The 16,005-nt window shown below is 40.6% G+C and overlaps 4 protein-coding genes across 6 annotated transcripts; 2 read left to right on the forward strand and 2 right to left on the reverse strand.

Annotated features, from left to right (window-relative positions):
* The first annotated feature begins 132 nt into the window (after positions 1 to 132).
* LOC129596230 (COP9 signalosome complex subunit 2-like) lies at positions 133 to 3,808 on the forward strand. Of its 2 annotated transcripts, none has more exons than XM_055493459.1 (7): positions 133 to 150; positions 941 to 1,106; positions 1,173 to 1,578; positions 2,239 to 2,614; positions 2,886 to 2,983; positions 3,115 to 3,256; positions 3,432 to 3,808. In XM_055493459.1, the coding sequence occupies exons 2-7, from the start codon at positions 951 to 953 to the stop codon at positions 3,589 to 3,591; spliced, it is 1,338 nt and encodes a 445-aa protein (XP_055349434.1). In that variant the 5' UTR covers positions 133 to 150; positions 941 to 950; the 3' UTR covers positions 3,592 to 3,808. The 2 variants fall into 2 exon arrangements, with proteins under 2 accessions (XP_055349434.1, XP_055349433.1); XM_055493458.1 differs by lacking the exon at positions 133 to 150 and adding an exon at positions 804 to 861.
* On the reverse strand, positions 3,758 to 8,617 carry LOC129596228 (uncharacterized). 2 transcript variants are annotated; one of them, XM_055493455.1, is made up of 14 exons: positions 8,533 to 8,560; positions 8,012 to 8,470; positions 7,504 to 7,666; positions 7,115 to 7,192; positions 6,902 to 6,973; positions 6,676 to 6,780; positions 6,565 to 6,609; positions 6,193 to 6,300; positions 6,077 to 6,121; positions 5,852 to 6,001; positions 5,421 to 5,789; positions 5,193 to 5,354; positions 4,608 to 5,059; positions 3,758 to 4,320 (listed from the first exon to the last, which is right to left on the reverse strand). In XM_055493455.1, the coding sequence occupies exons 2-14, from the start codon at positions 8,318 to 8,320 to the stop codon at positions 4,048 to 4,050; spliced, it is 2,331 nt and encodes a 776-aa protein (XP_055349430.1). In that variant the 5' UTR covers positions 8,321 to 8,470; positions 8,533 to 8,560; the 3' UTR covers positions 3,758 to 4,047. The 2 variants fall into 2 exon arrangements, with proteins under 2 accessions (XP_055349430.1, XP_055349429.1); XM_055493454.1 differs by having other exon boundaries at positions 8,012 to 8,617.
* A 141-nt stretch (positions 8,618 to 8,758) lies between these two features.
* On the forward strand, positions 8,759 to 10,667 carry LOC129596259 (uncharacterized). The gene is made up of 5 exons (XM_055493490.1): positions 8,759 to 9,130; positions 9,346 to 9,526; positions 9,637 to 9,733; positions 9,962 to 10,171; positions 10,366 to 10,667. The coding sequence occupies exons 2-5, from the start codon at positions 9,365 to 9,367 to the stop codon at positions 10,371 to 10,373; spliced, it is 477 nt and encodes a 158-aa protein (XP_055349465.1). The 5' UTR covers positions 8,759 to 9,130; positions 9,346 to 9,364; the 3' UTR covers positions 10,374 to 10,667.
* Positions 10,668 to 12,329: 1,662 nt separating this feature from the next.
* On the reverse strand, positions 12,330 to 15,978 carry LOC129596238 (lanC-like protein 3). Its single transcript, XM_055493465.1, has 8 exons — positions 15,902 to 15,978; positions 15,715 to 15,814; positions 14,547 to 15,147; positions 14,322 to 14,451; positions 13,697 to 13,903; positions 13,438 to 13,548; positions 13,171 to 13,333; positions 12,330 to 12,872 (listed from the first exon to the last, which is right to left on the reverse strand). Exons 2-8 carry the CDS (start codon positions 15,723 to 15,725, stop codon positions 12,704 to 12,706), a joined length of 1,392 nt encoding a protein of 463 aa, XP_055349440.1. The 5' UTR covers positions 15,726 to 15,814; positions 15,902 to 15,978; the 3' UTR covers positions 12,330 to 12,703.
* Between the last annotated feature and the right edge of the window lie 27 nt (positions 15,979 to 16,005).

Raw genomic sequence — 16,005 nt, forward strand, 5'->3', positions numbered from 1 at the left:
TCGGACCCTGCCTGTCAAATGCACCAGCGAGGGAACCGGCCATTGCCGCGATACCCAGGAAAGAAGAGGATAACTGACAATACCCAACAGAAGTTATAGAACAAAACAAAAAGGTTACTCTGCGGCGTCTGCGCATAGCCGGCATAAATGGTATGTAAGTATCTTCAACTGTTATGGTCCCGCTTCCCACTTCGCTGTTCACAGTAGGGTTGAAATTCAAACGACTTTTGGCCGTTTTTGAAATGATTTGAAATGAAATTGATTTGAAATGAAATGATTTGAAATTTGAAATTTAAAAATGAATTATTTTATTAATTTTTTATTCGGATATTTCGAAAAATTTTTCCTGGTATAAACAGGGATATTAACTAAATGGTTAACAATAACAGTTTTTTCACAGATTTTATCAACAATTTCACTTTATTGTAAGAACTTTTAAGCAGATTTCATGGTTTTCTCCACTCAAAAGTAATTAAATAACGCTTTAAAGGAAATTTTTTCCATTTCAAGTCGTTTCAAACGCATTTCAGGTGGTTTCATAATTTCAAATTTTCACATTTCAAATCATTTCAAATCACATTTCAAACGGACCCTCGTTTGAATTTGAAATGATTTGATTTGAAGCTTGAAATGTGAAATGTTTGAAATTGTGATTTCAACCCTAGTTCACAGTTCACACTTCAGATTTCGAATTTCAAAAATTTATTGGCCCAATCGCCCGCGCACTTGGCGCTTTTGCATGGTCATGGTAAGCCGCCCGTGCCAGAAAATTGTTGGCTCCTTCGTTTTTGCCTTTTGGCAGGCTTCGCAGTGTTGTGCTGTTGTGACTGTTGTCTTTTAGTTTTCAATTATTTTGATTAGGTACGACCACGATCCACGTAGCTAATTTTAAACGATCTGAGCAGTTCTGCACTAGTTTTATTTAAAAAAATATTCACAGAACCGACGCCATGGCTGACGATGATGATTTCATGATGGAGAACGAAGACTTCGACTATCAGGAGGAAGAAGAGGAAGAACCGGACGTGGATCTGGAGAACACTTACTACAACGCGAAAGCCATGAAGGAAGAAGATCCTCGTGTGGCACTGGAGCAATTCCAATCGGTATGTGCAAATCAAATCGCATCGCTTTCGCACTTAAAAATCCTCTGCATCGTTTTCTTCTGACAGGTTGTGGTGCTGGAAGGCGACAACAAGGGCGACTGGGGCTTCAAAGCCCTCAAGCAGATGATCAAGATCCATTTCCGTATGAACAATCAGCAGGAGATGATGCGCCGCTATCATCAGCTGTTGACGTACACAAAAAGCGCCGTCACCCGCAACTACTCGGAAAAGTCCATAAATGGCATCTTGGATTATGTATCCACATCCAACAACATGGATTTGCTGCAGGAATTCTATCAGACAACGCTGGAGGCCCTGAAGATCTCTAAGAACGAACGATTATGGCATAAGACCCTCATGAAGCTGGGCAAACTGTACTTTGAACGCGGAGAGTATGTCAAGTGTCAGAAGATTATTAAACAGCTGCGGGCTAGCTGCTTGAATGAGTCCGGCGAGGATGATCTCAAAAAAGGTTCGTGCAGCGAGTTTGTTGATTTTTTTCGGTTTTTGCAGTAGTTTTTTTCATGGTATTTCGATTGCTGTTAAATTCTTCATCAATAAAGGCAAACCGTTTTTTTTCAACTTTTTCGCTTAAGATTTCGTGCTGAAAAGTGAATGCATTGTGCTCGTTCCAATTTTAGTGTCAAAGGGTGCAATATGAAGTCTGTTTTTCTATGATTTATTTTTTATTAAGGTACGAGCATCGTCAGTATACTAGTTGTTTGTTTGCAAAATATTTTCCAGAAACTAATAATTTTTCTGGCGATTCTGCGATTTTTTTTGTTTTTTCCGAGTGTTCTGAAAATTAAAAGCGTCACGTGACTACTTCATGTTAAAATTCGCATCGTGAAAGTGATTTTGACTGTGATACCTCCTGTGGAGTGTGGAACGTTAACAAAATCACCTTCAAAATGAATAAATGGATGAGTTACTTAACTATTAAGGGTAAGTTACTTAACTTAAGTAATATAATTTGGAGTTCTTTTTTTATCGTCCGGGTTTGACCGTTCATGTTTTGTGACATGCCAGACATTGCCAGTACTGTACATGTTCTGTGATACTGTACTTATGCAGGTAATGTCAGGTATCGTGTTAATAAATTCGTTTTCATTTACATCTGCTTTTCTGTCAGGAACTCAGCTGCTGGAGATTTACGCCCTCGAAATCCAGATGCACACCGCGCAGAAGAACAACAAAGCTCTGAAGACATTGTACGAACAGTCTCTACGTGTTAAATCCGCTATTCCCCATCCGAACATTATGGGTGTCATTCGCGAATGTGGCGGTAAAATGCATCTGCGTGAAGGGGCTTTCGATGAAGCGCACACTGACTTCTTTGAGGCATTCAAAAATTACGATGAGTCAGGAAGTCCACGACGTATTACGTGTCTGAAATACTTGGTCCTGGCATCCATGTTAATGAAGAGTGCTATCAATCCCTTTGAATCACAGGAAGCTAAGGCTTACCGCAATGATAAGGAGGTTTTGGCGATGACGGAACTTATTGAGTGAGTTTCGGTTCTCATATATTAATTACTCCGTGGAGATTTTCAGTTTTTATTTTTGACAATTTAGCTCAGTCTATTTGGTTTGGTATTTTTAACTTTTTGGCTGTTCTTCAAACTTCTTAATTGACCGAAAAAAATTTATCGTAGTGGAATGTATTATTCAGTCTGTTTCTAAATTCTGTCTTTCAATTTTGCTACTCATACTATGTTTCTGATTGATCCATATATCTGATTCAGTGATTTGCAACCGCATCTGCGGTTATATTTCCAGAGCTTATCAGGCGCACAATATCAATGGATTTGAAAAAATTTTGAAGACATCGGGAAATCACCTAATGGAGGATGAGTTCATACGGGAACATATTGAGAGTGTGTATACTAAAACGTGTTCCTCATTTCTGTTCATTTTGGAAGGATAACTGATTATCCGGACATGTGCATGCTGCTGATTGCCGTGAGAGTGTTAAAATGTTTGTGCTGTAATTTGTCTCGTTTTTTAGTGCTTTTGCGCAACATTCGCACCGAAATCCTTAAGAAATTGATACTGCCCTACGAGCGCTTATCGTTGGATTACATTGCTAAAGAGCTCAATTCACCCATTGAGGAAGTGGAGAATCTGCTCAAAACCTGTATTTTGGACGGGTTAGTAGTTTTAAATATTTCCGTTTATCATATTATTGCAACCTGATTTAATATTAATATGCCTCTTATTTGAGTTCAATGGTTAATTCTTATTTCAGTTTTCGAGCAGCAGTAGTTTAACTGCGTCTTGGCATGGTGACTGCGTGTCTTAATTTTCTTCATGGTTTGTTTGCAGTGTTGTCAAGGGGTTGATTCATAAACCTTCGCAGACATTGATCTTAGAAACCGAGGATCCTGAGCAAAAGGAAGCTTTGAGTGTTCCTCTGTCGAATTGGCTTACATGTGCCAAGCGTTTGCACGATGACACTGTTGAGCGGCTGATCAAAAGTTTTTGATCCCTTAGTTCATCTGGTCAGTTCTGCACAGATTCTGTAGATTTTTTCCGATCTTTGTTTGACAGATATGTGACTATGCTGAAGTCGGAGAATGTGAGATGACTAGCTTGAACTTACTAGTATGTTCTTTGATTTCTTCTTCGTTTTATTAGTGAAAAGCGGCATATTTAAATTCCATTTTATTTCTTTCGGTTCTGAATAAATTACGGCACATGTACCAATACAACACTTCGTTGACGATACGAATTTAAGAGGCATAACAGTTCACACGAAATTAAAGCATCTACATTACTCGTTTCATTCCAAGAAAACTTTATTTTGAGAAGACAACTGGGATCATATGAATGAAGATAAGAGCCATTAATTAAGTAAACATCATAACGAAAGTTTTTGGTTCAAAAACTTCACCGAACTCTCACTCGTGCTCCCATAAGCCTCAAATTTTAACTCTTTACATCAATCCTCCTGCGCAAACCCCGGTCGAGCATTATGAATTTCCCGAATCATGTCCACCACCTCCGCTCTTCGCTTTATCAAACCAGAGTTCAGTGCTTCGCAACTACGCTTCAAAAATGCTGCTCGATGTCGTAAGACTTCAGGTGACCGGAGACGTCCAATCGGGCCTTTCAGAACATCCTCAAAATCCTCTTCCAGCAGTGCACGATCGATTACAAAGCTGAAACTGGGAGACGAGGATGATGTTGAGTACATTGTCGCAAGCCAGTCAACCTGAAAAAATTTAATCATATCCGAATCCAGCAAATACCTACTCAAGTAAGACTCCCCTTCGCTCTTTGTAATGTTGAAAATAAACTCGTACTCTTTCATACAGCATCAAAACTAAAATAATTAAAACGTTCGAGGTCCATTTGAATGTTAAATTTTCGAAGCCGATTATCGTTCAATCGTCGTATCGTTAAATTTTCGAAGTCAAAAAATCTGAAAATCCGAACAACTTTAATAGAAAAAAAAGTGAATGTCAGAAAAAAATGTACAACTGAGCAATTTTTCCTTACAGCTTCGCCGACCGAGCCACTGTTGATTAGCAGCGCATATATAATGATCTTTGGAGATACACCATGCTGACTAGCCAGATCAACAACCATCTTAGTATCCGTACGCAGGCCATCCGGGCTCTCTGACGGAGAGACAATCTCGCTGTCCACGCATTTTCCTGGCAAAGCAGACTTCGCTGCAGCTGCCTCCGATCCGGATGCATCGTTGGTGACAGCCGTAAGCTGGCACAGCTCTGCAGGCAATAATTCCGTCGCATCACTACCTTCCGTGGTAATTTTAGCCGGAGAGTCTCGCAGTGAGGTGGATAGCGCAGAATCGTGTCGTGGAGACAGGGGTAAATAAAGGGAATCTGGAGTTTCGCTGACTGAAGAGCATCCAGCAGTTAAGGAACTCTCACCCAATGGTAATCCAGAATTCGGAGATTTCGAAGACATATCAGGAGATTCGACACCTGCAAAAGAAACAGCTGGTATCAGCGTTTACGCTGTTTTCAACAAATTACAGTGTGTGCAGGATGGACATAACAAAAATATATATCTGTAAAAGTATCCCTTGCAGCAGCTGTAAAAAGGCGGCATACGTACTTTCGCTAGGAATTATTTCTGGGTCGTCCCTTTTGGATTCGATGTCCGCTGTTGGACTTCTTAATATTCCACGCACCGTTTCCGAGCCACCACTCAGGCCATTCTGATTCGACACCACCCTTTTCCTTTTCACAAGAAAACCCGAAACAGGAACCGGTAGCTCTGTTAACAACAACCAAGTTATTTCTTTCTTTGTGTCCACCCATCAATTTTACTAACGTTATTCACCATCATCCGAAACAGTATCTGGAATGGGAGCGAATGTAACCCTTTTCAATTTCTGCTGAGGAAACCGCACCGGCGAGCATCCTCGATCGACCTTGATAACCGGTATCAGACTTAGGAAGGTTTGCGTAGCCTGATCAACCATCCCAAGGCAGGACTGATCCGTCTGAACTGTTCCATTCTCCGTGGACTCCTGCATTCGCACCTGGCACGCCTGATCGTTACTAGCGGGCTTCTCGTTTTGGCCGTCCTGTCCGGATGATCCTGCCTGGCCCCTCTTTTGGTTTGCGAGTAACCACGCGATGTTCGCCTGACAGGCCACAGTTCTCGTCGAGAACTGTACGGGTACCGCCACTTCTACTGGTTGTGGCTCTGCATGCAAACGCAGTTCTTCGTTTACAGCACTAATAAAGCATTGCTATAAAACAGCATACCTGAACCGGTTATATTCGGCTGGCATTCCGGAATTTCTTCGGAATCTGGACGAGTAATGGGCGCACTAACTTCAGTGGGCGGAAGAGCATTACTGGTATTGCTAGCCATTTCTCCGGGTGGCGCATTCGAAGGGGCGGGATCGTTCAGTTCTAAAAAGATACTTAACTAACAATAAACAACCACTTCAGTTAACTGGCTAAAATACGGTAGTGTAACTTTCTCACCATACGTCGTCAACCGTTTTTTCGACTTAGCCACAATATCAATATCTACGAACAATCGGCATAATAAAATAATGGACATCAAACATTTTTAATAAGAAACAAATTTATCATTCTACCTGGAACAGGCCCCGCGATTCTTTTCTTGGGATTGTCAGGTTTTCTCCGCCTTTTCTCTTGGCTGCTAAAAGGATGTTCGCCATTTGGTGGCTTCTTGTGGAATATGGCTAAACAGCAAAGCAAAGAATCAATAAGTGCATGGAAACTATGCAAAATACAATATTTCGGCTTCTTACCTTCCGGATCGAATTCATGTAGGTATGTTACAAAGACGATTAAAACGTATTTCACCAAGCAAAATTTGGTGGCTGACCAAACAAATTACAGAAATTGTGGGTTTCGAAAAACTGTAGATAAAATGTGTGCTTATGACTTACGAGTAGGCAACAACGCATCATGAGAAGGCTAGAGAACATCAACTGATAACTTACTCTTTTCCACTTCACCAGCAATCAGTCCATTCGATGGTTTCGAAACTATAAAGCAAAGCATAATATAGTAAAAAGTACGCAGGTAAACACAATAATCAGGTTAAGACATACCTGCAACCGGGCGAGAGATAACTGGAGCATCGTCTCCCTTCTTCGACTTCTGCATTTTCAGTCTTTCTTGCTTCGAACGTATGCCTTCGTCCTCATTTATCATTACTACCAGCAAAAACCATATTGCAAACAATAACGGAACGAGAGTACACGTATAACCTCTGCTGGATAGGCATTACGTAAAGAGCAATTACGAGTTTCATAGTGAAAGTCTAGAAATGAGTACCTGCGTCATCGTCGCCGTCAAGAAAAACTTGTTCCGCAGGCACCGGATTCCTTTTGTTTTGGAAAACAGCCTCTGCAAGATACAAGTTATACATACAAGATACCTCTACACACAAGACACAGGCCAGAATTAGTAGTACAAGTGAGATAAACCAAAGAAACGAATATCTTCCACTTTACGGTCTTTACAGAAACGCAATGCGGCCATTCTTACGGGGTTTAATTACTGGAACGGCTTCCGGTTCTTTCGCGTGCAGCGATGTCCCTGGGCGATCATCTTTCAGCACTTTTCCTGAAAAACGAACATCTCGATTATTCACAAATATAGATATCCCATCTGACGCAATGCGGCGCTTTTTGCATAAGCTTTTGTTTTTAGCTTTTGTATAAGCAAAACCACTTCATATTCGTGTTGATACTGAAAGACAAATAAAGGAATACCCGAAAGCAAAAATTAAAACTGAAAGTTTCTGAAGCTAAACTACACGAACCTGTCGACGCTCATATCACCAGTACAACTGTAGAAGCACAAACGTTTACAACGAAACGGAAAAATGTGTGAGTGTGGAGCTTCACGCAAATATGTAGCTAGCTGTCTCTAACCTGATTGCTTATTCTTTCTGTGCTCTTCTTCCAGCATCACTGCGTAAAGCGCATTATTTGTCAGGGCATATTTATATTCCACAGGTACTTTATAATTATCGATGTTCTTCTTGATAATCTGCAGTCGCGCCATAATGCTGACTGGTGTATGCCGTTGAGCAATCTGCAACAACCATTAATACGAGTTAATACAGCAAAAATATAAATTAGGCTAAGCATACAAAAATAAAAATTAAAATTACAACAAAACGAGTACGGTAATACCTAGCATAATCAACAGCGATCGCAGCAATAAATAAATACAGTAATAAATTAGCGGGTCCAAATCACATTTCACAAATCCACAAAACTGATACAGTAGAGTGAAAAATAAAAGAAATTAATCCAGCGACAGCAGCATCAGCTGGTTTTAGCACCTATGCCAATTTCACCAACAAGGCAACAACCAGACACTGGTGAATTTTGAGCTCTGCAAGTACTTCCTGCCATCAGGACTTTTGTACAATACCTTGGGAAATTTCTTGCACAATGCCACAGCAATCGTGCCGCCGGTGTTTTTTTCTCCGCCCAGATGGCTATGCGTCGCCACAAATTCGATGATCGCCAGATCTTCCTCCAGCTGAAACAATGTCCGTGTGGACTTCTGGCGACCCCTTCCCAACTTCATCTGTTCGGCCACGCCAGTCGTTCTTGATGCGTGTGAGGACGCTGTCGAGGCAACGGAGGATGGTTTCTTGACTGGCGCAGTCTCGTGAATACTATCATCACTGCTGGAGTCTGATGTTCGGCGTTTACGTTTTTCTTGTTCACAAGCCATAGTCGCCGTTCACCACGAGGAAGATGCAACAGCCGCGGGTACCAGCGCGTACTCCTTGACTCCTTGTAAATGCAGATACTGCGGGCATTCGATCGTTTCGATGGTTCCACAGCATGCATGCACGGAATAAAACCAATGGTAAAAGGAATACTGCCAATTTGAAAGTATTTTTCATACTATATATATGTTTACTGCACGTGTCGCAAACTTACTTATGGATCTAAACAAAAATTTATTTAAAATTAGATTTAGATAAAATTACCATACTCGAGTCTAGACTTCTATTTTTTTGAAACCTTCTTGAAACCACGAAGTGACAAAGAGAAGCGCAAAGCCAAGTATTAAAGGATTATGCAAGTGGCGTTGATGTTGTACGTACGTGCGTACTGCGCAGTGCACAGCCGCCCATGACTGTCAGCTATGGACAGTGGTGTTTTGTGTGGTTGCCTGAACTTGCTAGAAGGCAGTACTCGCAGTAGAAGCCGAAGGGAGCCGAGTCGGTGCAGAACAGAGAGCGATAAGATCAGGAATCAGGATACCGTACTTACTTAGATCGACCAATAAATTTTCACCGTGTCCTTGATCCCTAGATCTCCACAAGCTCCACAAAATCAAGACGTTTTACACGTTTGAAGTCTTCCACTGCGGTCTGCGATCAGTCTTATCCTTTCACAGCCACAGACACTTGCAGGTTGATACTGTCCATTGTCCAAAGTGTCCACATTGCATTTGACATTGCATTTGCAGTCATGTCATCGATATTATCAAAATTGGTTCCCTTGACGTGGTCTTGTATCGCTGGTAACTTGGGTAAGTGACTTCCGTCAAGCTGCAACTTCCAAGCGCTATTATAAGTGTGCAAACATTACTGGCGTTAGTTTTACCGTTTTTCTAAAACATGAAAATGTGAAAATTTTTATACCTAACTGCCGGTTGGCGTTACATATACAGTTTAGCCGATCAAGTATTAGGGATTTTATGGTATCTGTCGGCGCTTGTTAAATTAGAATCGGTTGATTTGTTAGGTTTCTCGCGTTCGAGTATATGTCCTGGAAACTTACAAGAAATCCGAATTCCAAGCAAGCAGAGCCGCTGGGTGGTGAAAGAGCGGTGTGGACAATGATCGTGATGTATGCTGTTCTGGGAATTTATACGATTCTGAAGCTGAAGTTCATGCGCCGCTCGGATAACAATGACAGACCACGGGTAGGTATTCAACGAGGGGCATTTCCGGTCTTCCACACTTTGTGGACGATTGTCGAGCATGTATTCCGTGTTTGTCAATTTTTGAAATAATTCAAGGCTGTGTTTTTCAGGATGAACCGGCGGACATCCATTATTTGGATCAATTTTTTACCATGACTGTATCCAAATTTCTAATGTTCTCATTGGCGTGGACTTTTGGAAAAGTGGGCAAGTGCTGACTTTTGTTTGATTCTATTAAGAAATTTTCGTGTAACTGTTTTATACTGGAATATAAATTGTTATAACTACGAAGTTCTTGACTTTGTAGAATAATAATAGTTTTTGTTTTTTTGTTGTGAAGAGATGATTTATAATTAGTTAAAGGTCTCCTAATCTGACCACCTACTTAGCTTGCTGGTTTTTCATCAGAATAATTTTATATCGGATTTGGTGTAGGACAGCGTGCGTATGAGTATATGACCTGGAAATATCTATATTCCAAAGATTCACAGGAAGCTCCATTGGCCGGTGTGGAGGCGGCTTGGGTGACCGGGATAGTGTTGGTTCCTTCTACCGTTTTCCTTATGATATGTCAGACGTCTGATTTGCTCAAGCGCCATCAGAATGGAAAAGCTGGTGATGTCGGTCGCGCTCAAGAACACAATCGTAAGTGCCTAGTAAGAGACATTCGCAGTTTTTTGAACAAGAGACATTCACACTTTTTGAAATTTTTTGTTATGATTTCGCTGACCATGCAGTGCAGTCATGATCATTCGTCAAGAAAATATGTTTTCTGGCTTTAGTGTTATGTGTTTCTGCATTTATCGCTACTAAAGAACTCTGATTTTTTTTAACTTCAGATGTTTGAAACAACTTGGAGACAGGCAAGTCATGACCCAGTGCAGTGGCGGTGCTGAACGTTGACTTTTTGCACTTGTGCGAGATTGCAAGAAAAAAGTCATACTTTGGGGATTTACTGGTGGTGAGGTTTTTGCTTTGCATGTTCTTTTTAATTGAGTTCCATTTTTCTCGTTTTATGGTCGTAGCCGTCTTCTAATCTCAGTAATCTGGTTACCTGAATGCGGCAGCTACCTATTTTAATTAATGAGCACGACTGTGGTTCATAAAAGGCATGATTTGGCTGTAGAATAGACGTACAGATACGGTGTAACATGCGTTGGAATTTTGAAAAAAACAGTAAAAAAAATTAATTCAGTTAATCAAATCAGTATTGTTTTCCTATTGGGTGATATGTCCAAGTATGGCTGTGTGGTGGTCACTTGGTTGACCGCTTCAGTCTGGAGAAACTGGATTTCCAGTGCTTTCCCCCATCACCGTTGCCGATGCTCAGCAAAATCTCCAGTTGTTCATCTTTGCTTAGCACTCCCGACATACAAGGGCCTTTGGCGAATTCCTCGCTGTCCATGGATAAAAAACGAAATTCAAATAGTACCGGGGCCAGCACTGCTCGTAGGCGTTGGTTGACTGCAGAACCGCCTCCCACGAGAGACCGTTCGGGAACATTTACGGCGAGCATTTCCGACGGCGGTAATTGTCCGAGTTTTTCTTTTGCCCACGCCAGTACGCGGTCAAATAGCAGAGATTCCGATAAGCCTTTGAGTTCATCTTGCTGCATGAAATTCTTGAGAAATCCCACCGTCACCTTCTCGAAATCTGGACTGTTGATTATGTGTACGGCTTGTGAACGAATCATTTCCCAGCTTTTTCCCATCAAATCCTGCAACAAACAGATTAAAGTTCAAGATAGGTCGGAATCCGGTTAATTTCTTGGACATGATTTAACAAACAGATACAACGGCTAACCCGTTGTTCCCGAATACCTTTGCCAACTATGCAACTTTGTGGAGAGTTCGAATGTAAACGTTATGACGAATTTAGCAACATTTATTAGGTGTACAATAACACTAGTACTTCTCCATTCTCCATCACAATTCTTAAAGTGATCCTTTGTGTAATTATTTTTTAAGCAAATTCATACCGTAATTTTATGCGCGGATTATATCGTTACAAAAATTATATAAAAAATGTTGCAGATTACAACATATTTAAATGCACAAATTGTATTAACAATAAATTTCCGAGTGCATAATTTCACTCGTGTAATGAATTGTTCGTTTGCGTGGTGGCTACGACACCGGTTCATAAATAATTTTCCTTTGAATGCATCAATGCAAGTTTGCAACCGCTGACCTTTAGATCCATTCGTGTAGATTGTTCCAAAATGTATACAGCATTTTCAGCATTTAGCATGTTTTTAAGCATTTCCATACTGGCTTCCACCAGGGATGGCACAACGTATTTTTGTCCAGCATATAACATCCCAAAAATCTGTTGACTGTCCGCTTGCGATGGCATAATTTTTGCGTAGATAAATCGCAAAACGGCAGGAAAAATACTGACTTCCATATCATCAATTAAAATTTGTGCAGTAGATGTTTGCATATCCGAGAAGATTTTTCGGAATATCGGACTTCTTCCTGATAGAATCAATCTGTGCCCGTAACATTTTGCATCGCTGTTGGGAAATGTGAACTGGACATCCGCTAAGTGCTGCATGTTAGGATCGTCCAGAAGTAATAGCAGCCAGTCCGCCGCAGAGGCGGCATCGTTTTTCCTGTCGAAATCCGTCAGACCGTTTTTGATGAAATTATATAATGTGGTCAGGGTGAATGGATGAATTTGTTCATTGGATGCGCCATTGGGAATGTCGTTTATTGTTAAAGTGGGAAACAAGCCAAGGAGTACTGCTGTGACTACTGTGACCTTATCCCAACACTTCCGATTTGAGCACATAGCCCGTAACAGGTATTAAAATGCAATAATACTGACACGTACGACAAAGAAAGCAAAGCACAAGCGCAATATATATCCGATCAGAAACGTCACACAATGCAACAAAACTACGAGTATTGTGTACGCAGACTGCAAATTTTACATGCCACACACGGGATGTTGTGTGATTTAATGTAACAACGTAGGCGAAATAATTATCACAAATCCAGACTCCAGTAAAATTCGCTAATTACATATAATTAATGTTATTGCATTAGCCAAGCGCAGTGTAAAGTAAGTCCATTGTCGAATAGGTACAGTGTCAGTACGATGTGTGTGATGACCAAAGAAGCACTTGCAAATTTGGAATTTTACACGCGTAACAAGATGTTTTACGTGGTACTTCTAAGAAACCGAGGTCAGGTACATGCTTGGTAAATTATTGTCTCCTGTTACGCGTCTTTTTAAAGTCGATTTGCATTCCACCAACACGTCAAATAATGGAAACGCACTCTGCATCGGGTCGGCTAAATCCACGTAATAGCACAGTGTGCCGGCTATTCCTTCGTATAATCTGAAAAGTGCAGCTTTTCAATCTATGGGTGTTTATTTTTTTAAAAAAACTTAACTCTATCACTGTCGGTCGGTGTACGCCTAAAATATATATTTCTTGGCGTGCAAGCTGCATGTTGTTTTACAGAATTTTTCGGTTAACTTAAGCTTTTATAATCGTCACTGCTTTTGCCAGGTTTTTTCTACTGCTATAATTGAATAAGGATGTATTTTACTGTACATCCCATCCATATAAGTATATTGCTACCTCAGAATTAGTATTATGCTGTTTTACAAATACTTCTAGTAAAAATTCTTACGAGTATGGATGATCCGGCAACCGCGATGATTCCCGAATGGATGGCTGAAACATCACATCAGCAAAACAGTTCGCGCGATAGAGATATTCCGCATCTTCTGTAATTCTGTAGATAAGTAGAAACGCGTAACCGCTACCGGAAATTCCGTGACATAAACCCGGTCCTGTAATAATCGGCAACAAGTAGTGATTTAGCTTATCGACGTGAAATAAATTATATCCCGTGTACTGATTTACTCATGCAATATCCTAATAGAATTTTACCAACCCTTTTTTAACAAGCCTTTTTTCCACAGTATGTCTGCGCACTTTTTACAAGCATTCAGATATTTATCTTCTTTCCAAAATAAATATGCCTTTGCGAGGGAATATATCACACCTGCAGAACGATGCCAAACTTGTTGTTTTGTTCAATTTAAATAAATGGTACGTACTCGTAGTGCAAAAGTATTGCAGTTGCAGCTTGCATTCTTCGCCGCACTAGCAACGATGAGAAGCAATACATATAAGCGCAGTTGCAGTCTTACCGGCAGCGCCATGACACCACTGCACAAGTTCCGATGTTTCATCCTCAACTGCTCCAAATATATTCGGAAAATTTCCGCTATCACGTTGACTGGATAGAAGATACTCGTACGTCGCCTTGATATCATTAATCGCTCCTGGAATTTCGGCTAAAATTGTTGGAAACCCAAGAAGTGACTGCAGTATAGTCGAAATTCCATGAGCCGCACCTATCAAAATAATAATTATGTAAACTGTATCAGCGTAGATTTCAAAACAGCATGGTCATACATTGGAAAATAAATCATCAGCGCAAATTCAGTTTACCGTGTCTACCCAAAACTGTACTCAAGGGGTTAGCACTCAAGGAGTGCTAACCCCTTGAGTACAGTTTTGGTCTACCACATTACCAACCAGTCAGTACGTAGAGATCAAGTCTCACAGTAGTGATCAAGTTTTAATGTCACAATATAACATTATTGTAATAAAGAAAAACAAAATATTTACGCCATAATGGTAAATTTTGACAGGAAATAATTATAATGTATAATGTTTCTGTATTTATTTGACTGTTATGCTATAAACCGATTACTGATATACCATAAAATAACTGACAAGTGAGAATAAAATTGTTCCTGTTGCGCATACCTACATATTCAGCTTCATAATGGAGGAACATCAGTGGACTTAGCGTATGGAATCCCCGCATATTACTATACTCTCGTCCAGACGCCAGTATGGCTCTGATAATTCCCGCAACCGGCACTTCAAACAAAATCTATATAAAATACTTCCTTTCTGCTCTACATATAGGTATAGTACAAGCAGTTCTACTTCTACAAGCAGGCAGCAGCAGTTCTACTTGTAATTTACCGAATGCTCCGGAAAACGTTTCCATAATTCCAGAAACCCAACTAAAAACCCACACCGTCCCGTAAACAGTTCATCACCACTCGATCCGGTTAAGGTCATCCGCTCCACCCCAGCACAGCACCCCACATACTCCTTCAGGGCCTTTTCCGCGTCGGTCATCCGGTCCAATTCCGCATAGACCAGGGCTGCCGCCATCCATACTCCGGCATCCCCGTTCATCAGGGATTTGTCCCGGCCCAGTGTTGCGCGGTGTTCCGTTAATATTGAATCAATAATGTTAGCACACAGGCGCTGGATGTTTTCTCGGTCCTGATTATCATCCGGCAAATGCTGCAGTAATCGCACACAGGCGTAGGCGATACCGGCGCCACCGGTGTAGAGGTCACGACGCTTCCGACTGGGATTAGATGTATAGTATGTGTAGATATCCTGCATGAGACCCAGCGCCTGGTCCATATATTGGGACTGGTCGGTCAGAGGCTGGTTGGAGTATTCAGCGAACTGGTTGTTGAAGTATCGCTGACCGGCATCTTTGACCTCGGATCGATGGTGTTGGTCCATTGCAAATGTGGTACGCAGGTTAATATTTGGATCGTGGTTACTTTAACAAAATTTTTTTCGATTGCAGTTCAAACGAGCAAAACGATCACACACGAGATAAACAGAATTGGGCTTGCTGTACAGCTGTGTTCTGAGCTCTGATTATACACTCAAAACATGAATTTCTTTTGTTGCCGCGAAACGATTAAAGTGGAAATCGCACAACATATATTTGTATTAATATCGTAAATACTAAATTTTGTAAAGTGTGATATTTATTATAAGTAAATTTACCTAGTAAGCACAGGACGTACTAATTGCAAAATATGTTTGTACATATCGAACTTTCGATATCCACCGCGTTGTTTCTAAGTTTTTCTAACGGATCAAGCATATTTAATTTTGATTACTTGTCAAAGTACTACAGTAGTGGTGTAAAAGCACTTGCAGGTTTACAATCTGGTGTACTCGTATTGTACCGGATCGCAGCAGCAATTTTTTTGTAGTGCGTTTTGAGTTTATGTTATTACTGAATCAAATTCATACGGTAAATAATAAGCTTCTATAACTATACGGTAAATAATAAGCTTCTATAAAAATAAAATACTTCTATAACTGGATATCGTACCGAACAGACATTGCCTTTTGTATTGTCGTTGGTTAAAATAAGATCTGCGCAGGTTGCGCCGAATGCGCTCCGGATCTACTCGTAGTCGATTATAGTATGTCTATATTATAATACATAGTAAATAGAAGCAATTTTAAGTTGGTATACCTATTGTTGGTCTAAACGTACGCTTGTGGTTAAAACAAACCTTAAGTACTGCATTTAGTGCATTACAAAGACATATCGGATGCTGTTTGAAAATGTTAAAGCAAGGCAAGTATTTCCGTAACCCCAATAATAATAACTCTTACT

This window comes from Paramacrobiotus metropolitanus, unplaced genomic scaffold (assembly GCF_019649055.1).
Source record: "Paramacrobiotus metropolitanus isolate TYO unplaced genomic scaffold, Prichtersi_v1.0 Parri_scaffold0000087, whole genome shotgun sequence".
In the NCBI taxonomy this organism is placed as follows: domain Eukaryota; kingdom Metazoa; phylum Tardigrada; class Eutardigrada; order Parachela; family Macrobiotidae; genus Paramacrobiotus; species Paramacrobiotus metropolitanus.

What these genes read in the sequence shown, in the direction of transcription:
- LOC129596238 (XM_055493465.1), bottom strand. An exon ending in AACGTTTTCCGGAGCATTCG is followed by an intron (nt 14,452 to 14,546) that starts GTAAATTACAAG and finishes TATTTTATATAG; the next exon opens with ATTTTGTTTGAAGTGCCGGT. An exon ending in GTGGTGTCATGGCGCTGCCG is followed by an intron (nt 13,549 to 13,696) that starts GTAAGACTGCAA and finishes ATCGTTCTGCAG; the next exon opens with GTGTGATATATTCCCTCGCA.
- LOC129596259 (XM_055493490.1), top strand. Translation starts at nt 9,365, where the DNA reads ATGTCCTGGAAACTTACAAGAAATCCGAATTCCAAGCAAGCAGAGCCG. An exon ending in ATAACAATGACAGACCACGG is followed by an intron (nt 9,527 to 9,636) that starts GTAGGTATTCAA and finishes TGTGTTTTTCAG; the next exon opens with GATGAACCGGCGGACATCCA. An exon ending in GTGGACTTTTGGAAAAGTGG is followed by an intron (nt 9,734 to 9,961) that starts GCAAGTGCTGAC and finishes GATTTGGTGTAG; the next exon opens with GACAGCGTGCGTATGAGTAT.
- LOC129596228 (XM_055493454.1), bottom strand. Translation starts at nt 8,320, where the DNA reads ATGGCTTGTGAACAAGAAAAACGTAAACGCCGAACATCAGACTCCAGC. An exon ending in CAGAAAGAATAAGCAATCAG is followed by an intron (nt 7,193 to 7,503) that starts GTTAGAGACAGC and finishes TTCGTTTTTCAG; the next exon opens with GAAAAGTGCTGAAAGATGAT. An exon ending in TGACGGCGACGATGACGCAG is followed by an intron (nt 6,781 to 6,901) that starts GTACTCATTTCT and finishes TTTTGCTGGTAG; the next exon opens with TAATGATAAATGAGGACGAA.
- LOC129596230 (XM_055493459.1), top strand. Translation starts at nt 951, where the DNA reads ATGGCTGACGATGATGATTTCATGATGGAGAACGAAGACTTCGACTAT. An exon ending in CGAGGATGATCTCAAAAAAG is followed by an intron (nt 1,579 to 2,238) that starts GTTCGTGCAGCG and finishes CTTTTCTGTCAG; the next exon opens with GAACTCAGCTGCTGGAGATT. An exon ending in AAAACCTGTATTTTGGACGG is followed by an intron (nt 3,257 to 3,431) that starts GTTAGTAGTTTT and finishes GTTTGTTTGCAG; the next exon opens with TGTTGTCAAGGGGTTGATTC.